At 44.1% G+C, this 18,216-nt stretch overlaps 1 protein-coding gene and 1 non-coding gene across 5 annotated transcripts in view; one reads left to right on the forward strand and one right to left on the reverse strand.

Annotated features, from left to right (window-relative positions):
- KHDRBS3 (KH RNA binding domain containing, signal transduction associated 3) overlaps positions 1–18,216 on the forward strand; it is a 191,106-nt gene that overhangs the window by 118,858 nt on the left and 54,032 nt on the right. For all 4 annotated transcript variants that reach the window (XR_006300628.1, XM_043601837.1, XM_043601838.1 and 1 more), the window contains exon 6: positions 3,248–3,443. Coding sequence is in view for 3 of the 4 variants with exons in the window: in XM_043601837.1 (XP_043457772.1) it covers positions 3,248–3,443 (196 nt within the window). In the remaining variant the exon portion in view is untranslated. The remainder of the gene's footprint in view (positions 1–3,247; positions 3,444–18,216) is intronic.
- Positions 565–667, reverse strand: LOC122496174. The gene has a single exon (XR_006300712.1). It is a non-coding gene; the product is annotated as a U6 spliceosomal RNA (small nuclear RNA).

Below are 18,216 nucleotides of genomic sequence, written 5' to 3' on the forward strand. Positions count from 1 at the left end.
CCTTGGTCAGTAGTCACTTGACTACATTTCTTTGGATCAGTGTCAGGGCTGTCTTTGGTTCCGTTGTTCTGTGTGTCTGTTTTTCCATCAATACTTAACTATCTTGATTACCGTAGCTTTATAATAAGTCTTAAAATCAGATACTGTGAGTCTTCCAGCATGTTCTTCTTTGGTATTTTGTTGTCTGTTCTGGGTCTTGCCTTTCTGCGTATTCTCTAGAATACGTTTGTCAGTCTACAGCGTGGCTCTCTGGGATTTTGATTGGGATTACACTGAGTCTATAGGTCGAGCTGGGAAGAATTAGCAAGAATTGACTCTAACAACGATTATGCATGGGATTATTCTCCTTTGATTTATTTCATCACAGTTTTATGGTTTTCTACATAGAACACTTGTACATATTTTGTTAGATATGTACTAAACCATTTCTTTTGTTGCTTTAATAAATGTTATTATGTATTTTTTAAAAGACTTTACTGTTTTAGAGCAATTTCGGGTCCACAGCAAAATTGATAGGAAGGTATAGATATTTCCCATAGGCCCCTTGCCCACACACATGCATAGGAAAATCTGAAACACTTCACAAATTGGTGTGTCATTCTCGAGCAGGGACTGGGCTAATCTTCTCTGTATTGTTCCAATTTTAGGATATACCTTGCAAAAATGAGTACTGTAAAATATATATGAGTATATATTGTTGACTTACTAGCTTTGTATTCCAAGACCTTGTTTTTATGCTTATTAAGAACTCTAGGAGGGGGCACCTGAGTGGCTCAGTCATTTAAGCATCTGACTCTTGATTTCAGCCCAGGTCATGATCTCGCAGTCATGGAATCAAGCCCTGGATTCATTCATTCATTCATTCATTCATTCATTCATTCTCTCTCTGTCTCTGTCTCTTTCTCTCTCTCTGCCTCTCTCTGCCTGTCCCCTGCTCACATGTGTGTGCACGCAGTCACTCTTTCCCAAAAATAAATAAATAAACATAAAAAAAATAAACTCTAGGAGTTTTTGGCTGCTTTGTTTTATTTTCTTATGGTTGATTCTTTGGGGATTTTCACATAGAAATTATGTCACCTGTAAATAAAATTTTATTTCTTCTTCCACAATCTTACAAGTTTTATTCCTTTTTATTGAATTAGGACTTCCAGTACACGTTGAATAGGAGTAGGAAGGGTGGCCACCCTTGCCTTGTTCCCAGTCCTAAGGGGAAAGTATTCAGTTTGTCACCATTCAGTATGATAGTAGCTGTAGGTTTTTGTAGATTTTTTTTCAACTTGAGGAAATTTTCTTCTTCCTACTTTGCTGATTTTTTTCATGAATTGGTATTGCATTTTGTTAGATGCTTTTTCTGCTCTTTATGATTATATGATTTTTTTTTTCTTTAAGCCTTGTTGATGTGGTCGATCACATTGGTTTCCTAGTGTTGAACTCGCCTTACATACCTGGAATAAATCCCATTTGGTCATGGTTTATAATTTTTTGATATATTGTTGGATTTAATTTGCTACTGTTTTTGAGGAATTGTACACCTTTGTTCTTAAAAAGATCATGATTTATGGGTTGTTGTTGTTTTTCTCCCCCCCATTTCTTAAAGTCTTTAATGGCTTTGGTTATCAGAGAGCCTTATCCTTGTTCCCCCTTGGATGACATATCTCTTCTTGGGGAGGTCAGATATCAGCTAGGCCAGTTCTGTGGCATCCTCTCTAGACCCCCATGTTCCCCCCACCCAACCCTTTGGCCAGTTGTGGCTCCCAGAAGGGGACTTAGAAAAAAGATCTTGAGAGGTGCCTCCTCTGCTAGGTCCCCACCAGGGTTCAAGACTAAGCAGAGACCAGTTACTTCTGTCCTCCCCATTGGCCCAGTGTCTGAGTAGTAACGCAGGAATAATTTTCAGGAGGCACTTGGAATGACCAGCTTCATAGAAGGAGTTATGGAAGTATTCCCTCTGATTTTTATTTTCTGGAAGAGATTGTAGAGAACTGATATTCTTTCTTTCTTTAATATATGAAAGAATTCATTCAGTGAATTCAATTGGAGTTTGGTGCTTTTTTTTTTTAAGATTATTACTCTTTTATTAAAGTTCTTTAATAGATATTTCAGATTATTTAATTATCTACTTGTGGGATTTAGTTATTTGTATATTTCAAGGAACTGGTGCATTTCATCTAAGTTAACACATTTCTTGAGCCTAAAATTGTTTCTAATCTTCCTTTCGTATCCTTTAATGTCCTTGGGGTCAGTAGTGATGACCCTCTTTCATTTCTGATACTGTTTATTTTTCTTGTTTAGCACATCTAGAGGTTTATCAATTTTATTGAATCTTTCAAAGAACCAGATTTTGGTTTTGTTAATTTTCTCTGTTAAGTCTTTAGCAGTGTATTTGCTATCCCAATGAAACTAAAGAAGGAATAGGAGATGCGCAGGCAGCCATGTTATCTATGACAGTTCTCTTTATTTGGGGGATGTTGTCCGTGGAAGATGGATGAGGCCAAATCTTTTATTCTCTGTCTTAGCCTCATTTTTCTGTCATTTCTTCATAGACCTTGCACATTTTCTCAGGTTTTTGCTTTTTTGGGCTATTCTTGGTACAGCCTCCTTCCTTGCTCTCTGACTTGAAATCTCATATTTTATGTTAGAAATACATAAATACACATGTTAAATTCTACTTCAGAAAGTATCTGTTTATTCAGCTTGAGAAGGGTGTTTAACAAAAAAAGAATGGTATTTTAAATTACTCTGTGGTAGATACCTTATTTGGGAAGGTACATTTAATTTTCTCTTTCATGGCACTCTGATGTATATTTTGGTCCCTAGCTTTGCTAGTTATGTATTCTCAGTTTGAAGATCTCTTCAGCCTCAGTTTCCTTGTTGATAGATAAGCAGAATGCAGCCCAGCTCATAGTGTTGGCATGGAGGTTGGATGTGACCCTGGCCTGGGTCCCGAGTGGATGCAGCCTTCCCAGATGTCCATAGCTTCCTACTCTGTATTTTAGCCAGAAATTGAGTCTTGGGGATGCTTTGATGTTATTATATTTATCGCTGCTGGATAAGCTGCCTAAGTGACTTGGCTTCCTTTTGGTAGATAGCTGTTTCTCATTTGCTTTAGTTTTTACTTTGTGTGTGGTTTCCTTGTTTCTTTTTACAGAAATATGGGACATTGATTTTTCTGAGGTATAAATGCATGTGAACCATGGAATGGTAGAGACTATGATGAAGATTGCTAACTTGACCCTCTTGCTTACAGGGGAAGGGGAGGAGTCACAGCCCGGCCAGTTGGAGTTGGTGTACCACGAGGGACGCCGGCTTCCAGAGGAGTTCTTTCCACCCGAGGGCCAGTGAGTCGGGGAAGAGGGCTTCTCACTCCCAGAGCAAGAGGAGTGCCCCCAACTGGGTACAGACCTCCGCCGCCACCCCCAACACAAGAGACCTACGGAGATTATGTAAGTAAAGGTGTCATGTGATTGACGCAATCCTCACATAGCATTGCATGTTGTAACCAGCGGCCCCCCTTACCTTGTTGTGGTTCTTGAACATTCACCTCAGTTCAGCAAACATTTATCGAGTGCTAAATAAGATGTGATACTTGAAGTATAAGAAATGAAAAAGAAATAATCTCTTAGATCAGGTAGCTTACAGCTAAGATAGGGAAGATGAATTGGGGCCAGCGGGAAGGTTCAAGACCAGGATCAAGGAGACACGCTATCGAGCTCTTACAGGACTTTAAAGTAACATTTGTTCATAGTCCACTCCAGATTGCCTCTGAGTAACCCAGTCATTTAAAAAATAATCACTTCCACATACCAAGTTGTTTTCACCCTCAAGTGTTTCCTCTGAAGGGCTGCTGCTGAATATGGATTCATAGTTGAAATGTTTTTCAGCAAAGAAAACAAAAGTTCCCAATTTTTTTATATTAATGCAAATTAGTTTTTCCACTTACCATTCAATAATTCTTTGATATGGTTCATAGACTTAACATAAGAGAAAGAAAATATATCCGTGAAAACTGGGTGGAGGGGAAGGGCAGAGGAGTTTTTTAATAAGAATACAACCCGCCTGGGATTCTTCCTCTGACCTCTGAGTTTAACATAAATAAGGAAAATAAGTAGTGGATAGATGTTTCTTATTACTGGCTGAAAGTATTAAAGAAAAAATGCTTGAGCTGTTGTCAAGGAAAGAGAAGCGGTGACGAGGCTAAAAGCAAGAGCCAATGGGCTCTCATGTTTTAAGTCAGGGAAATTTCTTGCTGGGTGCTTGGCACCTCTTTGCACGGTGTCTAAAAGTCTGCATTAACTCTCTGGGCCACAGACAACATCTGCAGCTTGGTCCACAGCCACTGGAAAGAGCAGTCTTCGCCCTGGGCAAACTGAACTTTTTGTAATTCCCTGAATATGCTGTGTCCCCTCAGGCTTCCAGATCTTTCCTCGTGCTGCTTTTTCTGCCTAGAATCTCATCTCGTACTTCCTGTCTGTCTTGCTAGACCTAGCTCAGCTCTCATGAGGGGAATTCAGAGGAGGTGGGAGCTGATGTATTGAGTGTTACTGCTGAGGTCATGTGTCTCAGTCACGTGTCTCTTTCCCACCTACACAATGACTTCTGGAGGGGCGGGGACTGTTAGCTTCTGTCTCTCTATACCTGGCAGAGAGTGGCTCCTGGGAACTCAGTGAATTATACTTAACAAATAAATCCCACGGTACTTTCGCCATTTTGCTGTTCAGTTGGAGAAGGACGTGGCCTCCACTTCTTCTCCTTGTTTTCCTTACAGTTTGACATGTTCCTGTTTCCCAGTATTCCCACCAAATGACAGTAATCATCATGCCTCAAGCTCTCCCACAAATGCAGAGTGCCTTGCAAATAGCAGAGACTACAAAGGGAAGAAAGTGCTGTTCAGTTTCTCTTAGTAGGGCCTGTGTCTTTGGTTTTCCAGCTCAGCTTACGTTGAGTTCTCAGGTTTGGATTAATGTGGTTCTGGCTGGATGGTGCTGCCATAATTGTCAGGCAGAGGGTGTGGAAAACCCGGATCCTGGGCCCACTGCACCATCCATGTGGTATGAGTCAGGCAAGGTCCTTGTGTGGCTTCATAATCACATTTCAGAAAGAGCTGTTGCCTTCTTCCCACGCATTACTTCACCTTTCCGCTCAAGAAGATCTACTGAATTACTGCTGTGTGAACGAGACGCATGTCCTCTCTCTCGGTGTGTACACCCCAGTCAGTCTGGAATGAAATTAGGAGCGACTGGGTGGCTCAGTCTGTTAAGTATCTGACTCTCAATTTGGGTTCAGGTCACATCTCCCAGTTCGTGAGACCGAGTCCTGCATCAGGCTCTGTGTTGGCAGCGGGGAGCCTGTTGGAGAGTCTCTCTCCCCCTTGCTCTCTGCCCCTTCCCTGCTTGTGTTCACACAAGCTCTTTCTCTCACTCAAAATAAATAATTTTTTAAAAAAATGATTTCTAGGATGAAATTAGATGAATACAGATAAATATTTCTTGAAAGGCTCAAGTCCAGGGGAGGAAAGGGAGGGAGAAATTTAAGGCACTTGTTTCTTTTTCTATTTGTAGCTCTGATTTTTATTGATAAATGAACAAATGGGAAAGGCATTGTAACGCTTGTTCTGAAAAGTACCGTCTTGCGTTAATTCGCCCCCCTTTCCATTCACTGCAGTGGCTGATGGGACAGGGGCCGTGCAGAAGGACACTTGTGTGCTTTCAGGAGCAGACAGGGCTGGAGAGCTTGTAGGAGAAAGGTGGCCTTCACTGTTTGGATGCCCCCCCTCGCCTGGCCCTCGTCTAGGCACTAACTGTCGCCGCGGCCGCGGTTCCAACATGGTTGCCTTTCTGCCACGCGACAGTGTTGCCTTCAAATAACCGATGACCACGTTTGCTGTCTTGGCTTGAATTTACCTGGAGTGTGGCCCTGGCGGTTTCATCAAGTTCATGCAGTAACTCTTGCACACGTGACTGCTTTGAGAGTGTGCTGTAGGTAGTGGAGTAGGACACACGCACAAAAGAAATAGAGCTGATGCTTGACCAACACAGGTTTGGACTGCATGGGTCCAGCCATGTGTGGATTTTCCTGGTAATTACAGTACATTACTATAAGTGTATTTTCTCTTCCTTGTGATTTTCTTAATGATACCTTCTTTTCTCTGGGTTACTTTATCGTAAGAGTACAGTATATAATACGCACAACATACAAAGTATGTGCGAATCAACTCTTTCTGTTATTGGTAAGACTTCTGGTCAGCACTAGGCTATTTATTAGTAGTTAGAGTTTTGAATTTTTTGTAATGTTTATTTTTGAGAGAGAGAGAGAGAGTGCAAGCAGGGGAGGGAAAGAGGGAGAGGGAGACACAGAATCTGAAGCAGGCTCCAGGCTCTGAGCTGTCAGCACAGGACCCGACACGGGGCTCGAACCCACGAATTGCAAGATCATGACCTGAGCCGAAGTCAAACGCTTAACTGACCAAGCCACCCAGGCGCCCCCATTAGTTAGGTTTTTGGGTGGTCAGATGTTACACACACATTATTTTCAACTGCATGGGGTCAACGCTGCTTACCTCACATTGCTCAGGGGTCAGCTGTACTCTCCTGAGCGCACTTGCTTCCTCGAATTGAATTACTTCCGTGGAGAGTTTAGATTATGTACTATACCTTTCTCTCTTAATTTGTATCTGTTGCTCTTGGGAATACTTATTGAAGTTCATAGCCAAGAACAAGAATTTTCCATGTCTCCCCTAGCATTTTACAAGCCCTCCACGGTGTTACAGTGAAAGCTTCAGTAGCTGGACGCTGTGCACAGCCAACAGCGTTGGGGTCTGGTGTGAGGAAGAGATGGCCTCCTTGCCTCACGGCGTGTGCTTTTGACCCCTCTTCGTTTCCTCAGCTGACTTGAATTTAATTTCTTACTTCCACTCCCTCTAAACACAGCCTTGTAGCATCTGGCATATTCCCAGACATTGGCCGTTGGTCCCGTTTGAAATCCTGAAGATTAATCACAACATGCTTAGCTTTGGAGCATGAGAAGGGGAAAGCAATCATAATTTTAAACGAGGAAATTTGTTTGCTTGTAGGATTTTAGATTAAGTGGGTGCACCGAAAGATACCCAACTTAGAAAGCGTAGGATCCTGTAACCGCCTCAAATAGTTAATTCATTCATGTGGCAAGTGAGAAAGTTGACGTTAATCTTTAAGACAATTATCCCATTGAACTATTATGATCATAAATTAGCTTCTAACCTCTGAGAGTATGGATCCCTCACTTGCATTCACCTTTATATTCCCAGCACCTGATGTGTATCTGGCACATAGGAGGTCTTTAATAAATGTTTGCTGAATGAATGAATGAATGAATGAATGTTCTCAAGACTGAGTTTTTAAAAATTGCCACGGTGTGGAGAACCCACCCAAGATGCCTCCTGTGTGGTTTTCGTTTTTACTCATTTAGCAGTTTATAGAGAACTTAATTATTAGCAGACAGCTCTATAATGCAGTCATTAGTTAGTATACATCTGTTTCTCAGAAGATTGTAAACTTCTAGGGAAAACACCGTGTCTCTTAACTGATGTCTAGACACTAGCATAGTTTTTGGCACATTGTACACACTAAGTAAATCTTTACTGGATTAGAGACCTGGTAAATTTTCCTAATGAGGGTGACCATGGATCTTTTCCAAGTCATTACTGTAACCTTCCTTCCGGTGGGAAGAAGTATGATAGTTGGCATTTGAAAAAACATCTTGCCTCAGTTATCCTTGTCTTCTGGTGTTCAAAGGGCAGTTACAGGTAACAACGAGAGAAGACTGGTTCTGTGTGTAGCTCCTGAGTCACATGCTAAAGATCTCCTCTCAGTAGAAGAACGAACTTTCCAGAGTGATGGGATAGGATATTTAACGAGAAACCACTCTCCACAGGGCACTTTCCTATATGTCGTGTCATGTTCTCGTGGCCACTCAGTGAGATATTAAGATCCTATTGTACAAATGAGAATTTAGGGTTGGGGAAGTTAAATGTCTTGCCCCAAGTCACGTGGGTGATAAAGGAGGCACAGAGGCGGGATTCCAAATTCAGGGCCTGTCTTCTCTCCCCAACAGTCAGTGTTTTATCAAAAACTCCACCAGCTGGGATTATAGGCTGTTCTCATCTTTGGAGAAGAATGTGGCATGTTACCCTCCTTAGGAGTGTGGGGGTGATGGGTGACCCCTGTGACCCCTTTCAGGGTAATCAGCCCCTGGTCTTAAGCTACCGTAGGTAGATGAATGGAAATTGAGAATAATTAGGAAGAACAGGATGGGCTTAGGATTTTTAAAAATAATCAACAGCAATATTATCCTATTTATTGGCAAAAAGAAAAGTAGTATTTTTTGTTAAGAGTTTCAGAGCATCTGTAACTCTTGAAAAAAGACTTGTCATTCCTTGGGAACTCAGAAGTGCAAGTTCTAAAGTCTTCCTTGCAATACATTCTTAGTGATAAATGCTTTATTTCCGTCAATTTGTTTGGTTATATCTAACCAATTCAATTTGCTTTTCATTTTAACTGCCATTTAACATTAGTATTGGAGGCCGTCGTGTCCAGAATAAAAGGCAAAAACGTTGCTTATTTAAACAAAAAAGGGGGTAAAATCCTGTTCTTTCAGATCCTGCCACAGCTGCTGCTGTTTTGAGAAAACACGCGTGTCAGTCCCGAAAACCCGCCGTATTCTTCAGAGTACGTGCCCTGCAGTGAAAGATTCCAACTTTGTGTTAGGCTCAAAACTCCATGAATGATGTATGTTACAATTTTTAGTGAGTGGTTGCAGTATGCTGGTTGTAAGAATATGCCTGATAAGGGGCGCCTGGGTGGCTGAGTCGGTTGAGCGTCTGACTTCGGCTCAGATCATGATCTCGCGGTCTGTGAGTTCGAGCCCCGCGTCGGGCTCTGTGCTGACTGCTTGGAACCTGGAGCCTGCTTCGGATTTTGTGTCTCCCTCTCTCTCTGCCCCTCCCCCGCTCATGCTCTATCTCTCTCTCTCTCTCACTCTCTCTCTGTCAAAAATAAATAAACATTAAAAAAAAAAAAGAATATACCTGATTAGCCCCAGTGAGAAAGCCTGATAATTTGAAAGTATTTCCTTGTCAAAATGTGCCTATTGAAATTTGATTTTTCTCACGGTGTGTTTGTGAAGATACTTGATCATTTGTAATATCATCTGAGCCGACTCTTCTTCATCACAATCCCTATCACCAAATATTCCCTGAGTATGCGTCCTTGAGAAGAACATCCATCAGCAAGTAGGTTTGTTGGGCCGGGGAAGATTTTTGTGACAGGAGTGCAGGTGACACACGGTAGCCCCTTGTGTGGAACGGGCCAGCTCACCATCGGTGAGACCAGATCCTTCTGTCCCCGAGTGCTGGTCTTTTAAGACAACAAGACAATTCAACATGATTAGCTTTTTTTTTTTTTTTCCCCCAGAAAAGGAGAAAACAGGTAATGGATGTGTTTTCAACTATTTGAGTATAAATTGGGACCTTCTCCACTTTTAACTTCATAAAACCAGAGATCATTACTGTCTGTAACTTCTCAGCTCTTTTTTGAGAACAAGAAGCACCTCTTCCCCAAAATGACATTGATTCATTAGTTGTGTCCAAATAATTAAATAACTGGTAATTAGTATAACCCAGAATATATTCAAAGAGAGCACTGTAACGATTCAAAATGTTGGTATAATTATGCGCAAGGACGTGTGATGCGTCCTGGCAGAGCCCAAGTTACATATGAACTTCTAGAATGAAACTGTTTTTGATAAATTACTTCAGGCTCCGCGTGCCAAGCAAACACACAATCCAAGTAGGTGCGTGTTCCGTAAAGACTCAGTGCCTTTTACCGTCTCTGAACACTGTCGTCCATTGCCGTGATCTCCCCCAACATTTGTATGTTAACAGCGACTGGATCTAAATCTCCAAGCCAGGCCTCTCCCTTGCACGCCCTGCCCCGCGGTGTCCGCTTCCTGTGTCCTCTCTCCCTGCGTGCGTGCCCACGGTGGCGCCGTCACAGCTGTGGTCTGGGCCAGCCCGGAGGCTCACGGAGGCGGGTCGTGGTGGAGGCGCCGCCACACCCCCAGGCTCCGGGCTGTCGCCCGTGCCTCTTCGTCGTTCCCTGTAATCAGACAGCGAGCCAGGTCTTCTCACGGCTGCGTAGCTGTTCGGTCTCCAGCTCCTCCCGTGACGGCGGCTTTAGTGAAGGTGCTGGCCCTCCTTAGGAGATCTCCGTCCCTCCCAGCCTCCGGGTCACCCCAGTGGGTGACCGCACCCACTTGCCCAACCTGCCGCCGTCGGTCTGCGGTGCCGCCCTTGGTCTTCATGTCACCCTTGGCACTCCCTTTAAATCTCTGTCCACTCCTGTGTTTCCTTCCGCCCAACACATAGTCCTCCTTCAGTAAATGCTGGTTGTTCAGATGGACACACGAATGCATGTACAGACAGACCTGTTGACGATTGCCGTAGCCTGCTTAGTCGCACCTTTGCCCAAAGCCTTGTCCTAGTTCTGGTTCTTTCCCTTAAATAACGTATTATTCATACTCCTTCTAGAGTACGTTCTAGTATCTGTAGTCTGATAATGCTACTGCCTGCCAGCTCCAGAACGTAAAAACTAGTTTAGAATTTTAAAAGGATAAGTGTGAGATTCTGCTCAGTGACCTCCGAAGGCCTTCTTGAGTGTCCTGCCTGACTGTTCAGCCTGCTAACCCTCTGCTGTCCCCACGTGACCATTTTACGTTCTGTGGGTATCTGTTGTGGTTCCCTCAGCACAGCAGGGACTTGAACGCTTTGCATGTGCTGTTGATTCTCTTCGAATGCCTTTCTTGTTTTGTCCACGCACACTCTTTTGACTGTTTATTCTCCTGTTGTGAAGCCTTCCTGGTCCTGATCAGACACTGTTAGTGGCATCTTTGGTGCGCTCTAGACCTGCCTCTGTGTCTGCTTGCTCGTTTTTGTCTCCAGTAGACTGTGGATTTCTTGAGGGCAGGAACTGTCTTTTCTTTTACTTCCCTCCGCTTCCCCTTCCCCTTCCCTTTCCCCTTCCCCTTCCCCTTCCCCTTCCATCTTTGTTTGCGCAGAGCCTGTCACAGGGCCTGACATTTTAGAGATAATAAATAAACATGCAGAGGGTGGCCTTTATTACTGCCAACTAATTGTGTCATTTCATGTGTCCCATGCACTGTTACACATACTTAGTGAAGTAAAATTAAGTATCTCAAGCCAATTTTAGCAAACATAACATGGCTCATTTAGTGAACTAATGTGAAAGAATACAGTTTGATAAAGAGAATGTTATTCTGACAGGTGCAATACATACTTGGTTTCTTATCCCCCTTCTTATCAGTATCACCATTGTTTCCTTCTTATGCAAAGTGTTTAATCCTTTGGGCTTTAGTGTCTGTAACTGCTAAGTACAGGTGAGGGTACCTGACCGAACAAATGAGCAGGTTAGGTCAGACACTGGCCTGACTTCCTTTCCAACTTCAGAATTCTGTAATTGATTGTTTTCTGAAACTTACTTGGTTCCCAGTGTCACCCTAGAGAAGCTTTTTCTAAGGAGGAATTACATTTTCATAAAATAGAAATCTTGATACTAAAAAGAAATAAACCAACAGAATAAACAAAGCAAACTAAATTTTAATGAGAGGAGCTAAAAGTGAAAGTGAGTGGCTCTGAGTCTTTTAAATTCTAGAACGGACGTTTTGGAAAATGTTTTAAAAAATGAGATTTCTTTTTCCAAAGGCATACTCACTATTCAAGATGTATAAACTCAAATTGTCTTGGAAATTTTAATCCTATTATTTTCCAACTCAGTGAATTATGGCTGTGTCTGCCATCTATTTATTCATAGGAACTATGTGCCATTCGGTGATATCCCAGTGTCCTCATGTGTAATCATTCTGAGTCTTGGAGGCGTAGTTGATGGCTTGATCACCTTTAAAGGTAAACGTGGGAGGGCACTCTAGATGAAGTCCTATAACTTTACCAGAATATGGAAGCTCTCCGCAGGCACTTGATATGCTCGGATTATCCAGCTGAGCTGTGGACTGAACAGAATGTGGAATTGTCCAGCATTGCCCCTGTGATGCGGCAGTGCCTCTTTGAGAGAGGCAAGGGGAGGCCCGGCAGACCAAGGGCTCTCAGGGAGCCTGTGCTCTGTCCTGGAGACAGGCCTTGAAATGAGGAGTAGAGCTTCTCGATCCTGTCTTACTGCAGCTGCTGTCGGGTGCTTCCTCATAGACCATCTGCCAATAGTTAACTTAATCCAGGTTTAAAAAGTCAGAGACAGTTTTGAATGGGAGCAGGAATCTAAACCTCAGGTTTTGTAAGCACACATGTCTTTTCTGCCCATTCTCTGGCACCGTGACTCATTAGAGCTGTGGAAGATGAAACTTGCTTTAAGGGAAATGCGGCTGGGGTGCCCGGGTGGGTCAGTCGGTCCAGCTTCCCACTTCGGCTCAGGTCACGATCTCGAGGTCTGGGGGTTCGAGCCCCGCGTCGGAATCTGTGCAGACAGCTCGGAGCCTGGAGCCTGCTTCGGATTCTGCGTCTCCCTCTCTCTCTGTCCCTCCCCCGCTCGTGCTCTGTCTCTCTCTTGCTCTCTCAAAAATAAATAAACATTAAAAAAGATTATTTAAAAAAAAGAGAGAGAGACGCTGCTACTACCATAGTCGGTGTCTTCCTCCATAACATGGCGGCACAGGGCTGCTGGAAGAATCAACTCTTCTAAATTTTTGGTGACCGGACACATCAGTAAAGGCCTTTGGGGAAAATCAAATACAGTATATTTTTTAAAGGTACATGTAATTCTTGAGGGTAGATTTTGTTTTAAAGACTCCGTGAAGTCATACCCCTCGTTCTTTGGAGAGCTCACCTGAAGTTTTGGTTACATGACTAGTTTGGGGACTTCAGTTACAGAAGACGGTTGTATGATGGCACATTTTCCCAATGCGGTGACGACTGGCATAATTTTGTGACAGTTAACTAATCTCTAAATTGTTTCAATTATCTTGTTTTCCATAGTGAGAAATTTAATTAAAACAGAGTACAGATTGAGAAAAGGTTATTTATGAAAATGCATTTTAAATGTGAATTGAAAAGCCTAGGGACACCTTTTTATTTTAGATGAAAAGATGAAGGTTCTATAATTTTTTACATCCATTTTACCAGAAGCAAGAATAAGAGCCACATGCAATTTACTTGAAATGTCTATCAGGAACTTCACAACCCGATCTCTTCCCTAAGTTGCTTGAAACAGTGACCTATTTTGGAAACGTAAAAGTTTGGGAAGTGATTTCAGATTTTAAACTTATGTATTTAGAGGGGTTTTTTGTTTTTTTGTTTTTTTTTTTTTTCCCTTTTTCTCTGTACTTTAAACAAAACAACCAAAAGTATTTTATGTAAGAGCCTGGGCTCTGGAGTGACAGCGTCACAATGGCGTGGGAGCACATTTTGCCTCTGTAACTAGGCTCGCCCATCCGAGTGAGTGAGCGATGACAGTTGTATCTGTGCTACTGTGATAGAGGTGTCCTGTCCCTCAGGTGAATCAGGGCTGAGGCGGGGAGGGGACTTTAGAAGCATTGGAATGGACCTCTCTTACCAGGGATCACCTACAAGAACCTGCCGTCTTGGTTGTATCGTTTTCCTCACGCATAAACGTTCACTGAGCTGCATCCATTGACCTCATTCCTTGCCATCAAGCAGATCAAGGTCTAGGAAGGAACACCATTATCACCCCTGACTTTGAATCTTCCCATAATCCCCTACCTGTTTCAGGTGGTGGTTTTCTGTGGATACACCCTGTGGATCCCTGTGTGTACACCCTATTTAAAATACTTTTCTTAGGGGCGCCTGGGTGGCGCAGTCGGTTAAGCGTCCGACTTCAGCCAGGTCACGATCTCGCGGTCCGGGAGTTCGAGCCCCGCGTCGGGCTCTGGGCTGATGGCTCAGAGCCTGGAGCCTGTTTCCGATTCTGTGTCTCCCTCTCTCTCTGCCCCTCCCCCGTTCATGCTCTGTCTCTCTCTGTCCCAAAAATAAATAAACGTTAAAAAAAAAAAATTAAAATACTTTTCTTAGAGCAATGTGATCACTCTTTTATTCATATAATTACTCCCATTACATTTTAAGTTATGGATGATAGGTGCATGCCTTTTTATCCACAGGGCCCAGCATGTAGTAAGTAATCAATATTTGCTTGCTTGATACAGGGGGGGAAAAAAAGATCATAGGATATGACACCTATAATTGACTTACATACAGAATATTTCAAGAGGACCAGTGAAGGGATACGATGTGCTTGATGGAATGTGGAAAGATTTTCTAGAGGAGACGGCAAACCAAGCAGGGACGGGTGCTCACAGCATTCAGGCAGGGAGAGCGAGAAGGATTTCCACGAGTACTGGACGTGCTGTTCACATCCATACACGTACGGGAGGCGGTGTGTGCAGGGACAGCCAGCAGAGGGGCGGCAGTGCTGGGTTATTGATGAGGTTTATTATCATCTTTATACCTTTGTTTGTATTCAGTTTGTTGACAGAGTGTGAGGTACATAACAGGACATGGAATGTTGAAAGATATTTCAGGGCTAAAGCAGTTTAAAATAAAACACATTGTCAGGTTGGGTTACACAAGTGGACAGCCAGCTGGCCATCCAGATACGGCCTCATGGTGTGACACCATCCTGGCGAGTTGATTACATATACGGTCCGACCCTTGCTGTTTATAGGGACAAGCGATATGTGTATCATCATAGCTACAAACAGAGGCAGGACTCAAGCTGAATAGATTCAGATCTTTGCTGTGTCTTCAATTGCTGTGTAATTTTGGGTGAGTCGCTTCTCTGCTCTGTGCCTCAGTCCCTGATTCCTAAATGGGAACGTCAGTGCTTCTCACATGGGGCTGTTATTGAAGATTAGACAAATTAACATATGGAAAGTATTTCAAGTGGTGCCTGGTACATAAAAAGTGGTATGTGAGTAATTTTGTTGTTCGCTCAGAAATGTAATTCTTCAGCTGACCAAGTAGCTCTGTCTTTCAGGGCAGACCCTTGCTAAATGTGCCCCGGACATTAATAAAGTAGTTGCTCTTTATCTCTGGGGGTTATGTTCCAAGACCCCCAGGGGATGCCTGAGACCTCAGATGGTATTAAACGATACGGTTCCTATGTTTTTTTTCCATACATATGTATCCATGATTAGGTTTGATGTAGGAATTAGGCACAGTAAGAGATGAACACCAATAACTATAATAAGAGAAACAGTTATTGCAGTGCGCTGTAATAAAAGTATGTGAATGTGGTCTTTCTCTCAAAATATCTTACCGCGCTGTCTTCGGCCTTCTTCCTGTGAGGACAGGAGACGATGAAAGGCCTGCGCCAGGAGGTGGAGTAGAGCAAGGGGCATGAGACAGGTGTTGGGACGCAGCGCGAGCTTGCTGTTGACGTGACGACGGGTCACGAGGTGGACGAGCTGCTTCCGGACTGTAGTGGACGTAGGAAACCATGGCCACGGAGAGGGAAACCTTGGATAGCTGGGGATTGCTGCGTATGATAAACACAAGATCCGGTACTCTTCACACCGTCCAGAATAACTAAAAAGATAATCACAAGTGCTAACGAGAATGGGGTGCGGTGGGAATTCTCATCTGCCACTGTAGGAAGGTAAATTGATACAACGACTTCGGAAAAATATTCGGCACCCCCCGTTAGAACCGAACACACGCTTCCCTAAGACCCAGCGACGCTGCTCCCGGGAGCCGCTCAACAGAGGTGTGTGCAGAGATGCACCACAGGACGCGTGAAAGAGCCGCGCAGGCAAAAACTAGAAAGAAGCGAAATACCCACCCACACAAGGGTGGGTGAGCACGGGGTGGTGTGATGAAACAGACCAGAATTTTCAAGCAGCGGAACGGAACCAACTGTGGCCACGTCCGGCAGCGTGGACACGTCGCACACGTAACGGTGGGTGAGAGAAACGTGGCGCAAGGTAGTAGTGAGTCTGGTTCTGTTTCTATAAAGCTCAACGGCAGGCAGACCCCAGGGTTGGTGTTGGAATCCAGGACGGTGGTTCCTGTGGGGGGAGACGCTGTCGTGACTGAGGACGTGTGCAGGGGGTGTGTCTGGGGGATGTTGATGTTCCGGTTCTTGATCCTGGTGCCGGTTACATGGCTGTGGTTACTTGGTGACAATTCACTGAGCTGCACGCTTAGGGTTTGTAGCTTTTGATGCCTTGTTTTTATGCTTGAATAAAAGGTTTTTAAAATATGACCAGTTTGTGTATGAGGAATGCTATGGTAGACAGAGCAGATACTCTTGTGTATAACAGAACAGTAGCTCCTCCTGGAAACATACCTGCTATTAGGCCAGGTGATAATTTGAGGATTTCCCAGAAATCTAAGCAAGGAGAAATCTTAGTGCTGACATTATACACCTCTGATAGTATGGGGCTTATATTTTCATTGTGGGGAAGCCGTGCATTGTGCGTTAAGTGTGCCTTTCTGTGGACCGGGGGGTCCTTTCTTCTTCACGGTGACCCCAGAGTCACCTGATGCCTCTCTCCTGGCCAGTTGTCGCTCACACAGGGGCCATCTTCTCACTGAGAAGAGTACGTGAATAGATCCGTAACTGTCGATTATTCATTCACTTATCCATTCGTTCAGAAAGCATCTATTGACTGTTTCCTCCTGCAGGCACTGCAGGGCATCGTAGGAAAAGAGGGCGGGTGCCCTGTTCTCAGGAAGACTACATTTCAGGGGGTGGGGGGGTGGGGGGCTGGGGGGGTCATAATCAAATAAATCCTGAGTATTGGTGCGAATCCACCCCAGACCCTCTTGCTAAGAATGGCCAGGAAAGGTGAAACAAAAGCAGGAAACAGAAAACATCTTTGAAGGTGTGTAAAAGCAGACACAGCACAAACAAAAAATACTGGCCAACCTCTTGACGAAAATGAAAGGCAAAGCAGCCAGCTCAGCACTTCTGACTGGTTTTGCCCGTGAGGCAGCCTTTCTCGACTGGGCTTCCTCATCTGAGTCTCGGAACAGAGAAATTGATGGCCCGGAAGTGCTGGCATTCCAGATACACAGGAGGGAAGTGGGGTCACTTACACACAGCAGACGCCTTAGGGCACCGGGCTCCATTCTCTGGGAGACCCTGGTTGAGAGGGCCTGTGATGGCTTCTGCCAGTTCCCTAAGAGGCGGCCGAGAAGCTGAACTGAACTGGGGTTTGGGAAGGCTAAAAAAAAACTGGAGTTTAGGCCCCCCGGATTTGGATGCAGAGGGTTGGTGAGCCCTAGGCTTTGCCTTGGAGCTCAGAAAAGCACTCCCACGGGACGCTTTCTGATCGTCCCAGTCCCTTGTGGGTTAAGGTTAAGCCGGAATCGCTAATTATCCTGTCCTCCCACCCAAAGCAAATATAAATTATCTCTGGAGAAATGCGTAGTATAGGCTTTGATAAATTATTTCTGTAACTTTTCATATATAATTACAAATTGAAGCCACCAAAATAAAAAGCTAAGGAAAAAAACAAGAGAGAGAGAAAGTAGATTCAGATAGCAGATACAAATTTTAAAGTAACTCTGTTCTTTAAAATCAAGGAGTTAAAAGGTAAGATTGGTTGTTGAAGCAGACAACTGGAAAATACAGACAACAGATACTCTAAAGCTGTAAAATGCAGGAAAGAACTAAGTAAATGGTTTTCAGCAAATTAGACGCAGATGAAGGAAGAAATACTGTGTGGAAGTCAGGTCAGTGGAGCAGAAAGACAGACCTTGGTCGCCACGGAAACTCTCCCGAGGCCCAGAAGCCTCTGGCGGCACCTCCTTTGCTTCAAGCCACACGGGCCCCAGGTGACCTGGCGACCGTCCTCCCTCCGACTCTCTCCACCTTGCTGTCTCTACCTCAGGACCTTTGTGCTTGTTTTTCATTCCGCCTGAAATATCGCTCTCCCCCTTCAAACACATCTGCTTAAACAGCTTCTCACTTCCTTCCCGTGTCCTCCTCAGTCCCTGCTGAGTCCTTGCCCACAGCCCCTCCAGCTGCCCCCAGGTCTCAAGCCTCCCCCACCTCTCACTGTGCTAACTGTCCTTGTGATGGCTGGTTTTGTTTGTCTGCTTCCCCCTGGGAATGGAGGCCCGAGGGGGACAGAGACTTTGTTTTGTTTGTTCAGTACTGTATCCCCAATGCTTAACAGCAGTGCCTGGCACACAGTAGG

Source organism: Prionailurus bengalensis, chromosome F2, assembly GCF_016509475.1.
Source record: "Prionailurus bengalensis isolate Pbe53 chromosome F2, Fcat_Pben_1.1_paternal_pri, whole genome shotgun sequence".
Classification (NCBI taxonomy): domain Eukaryota; kingdom Metazoa; phylum Chordata; class Mammalia; order Carnivora; family Felidae; genus Prionailurus; species Prionailurus bengalensis.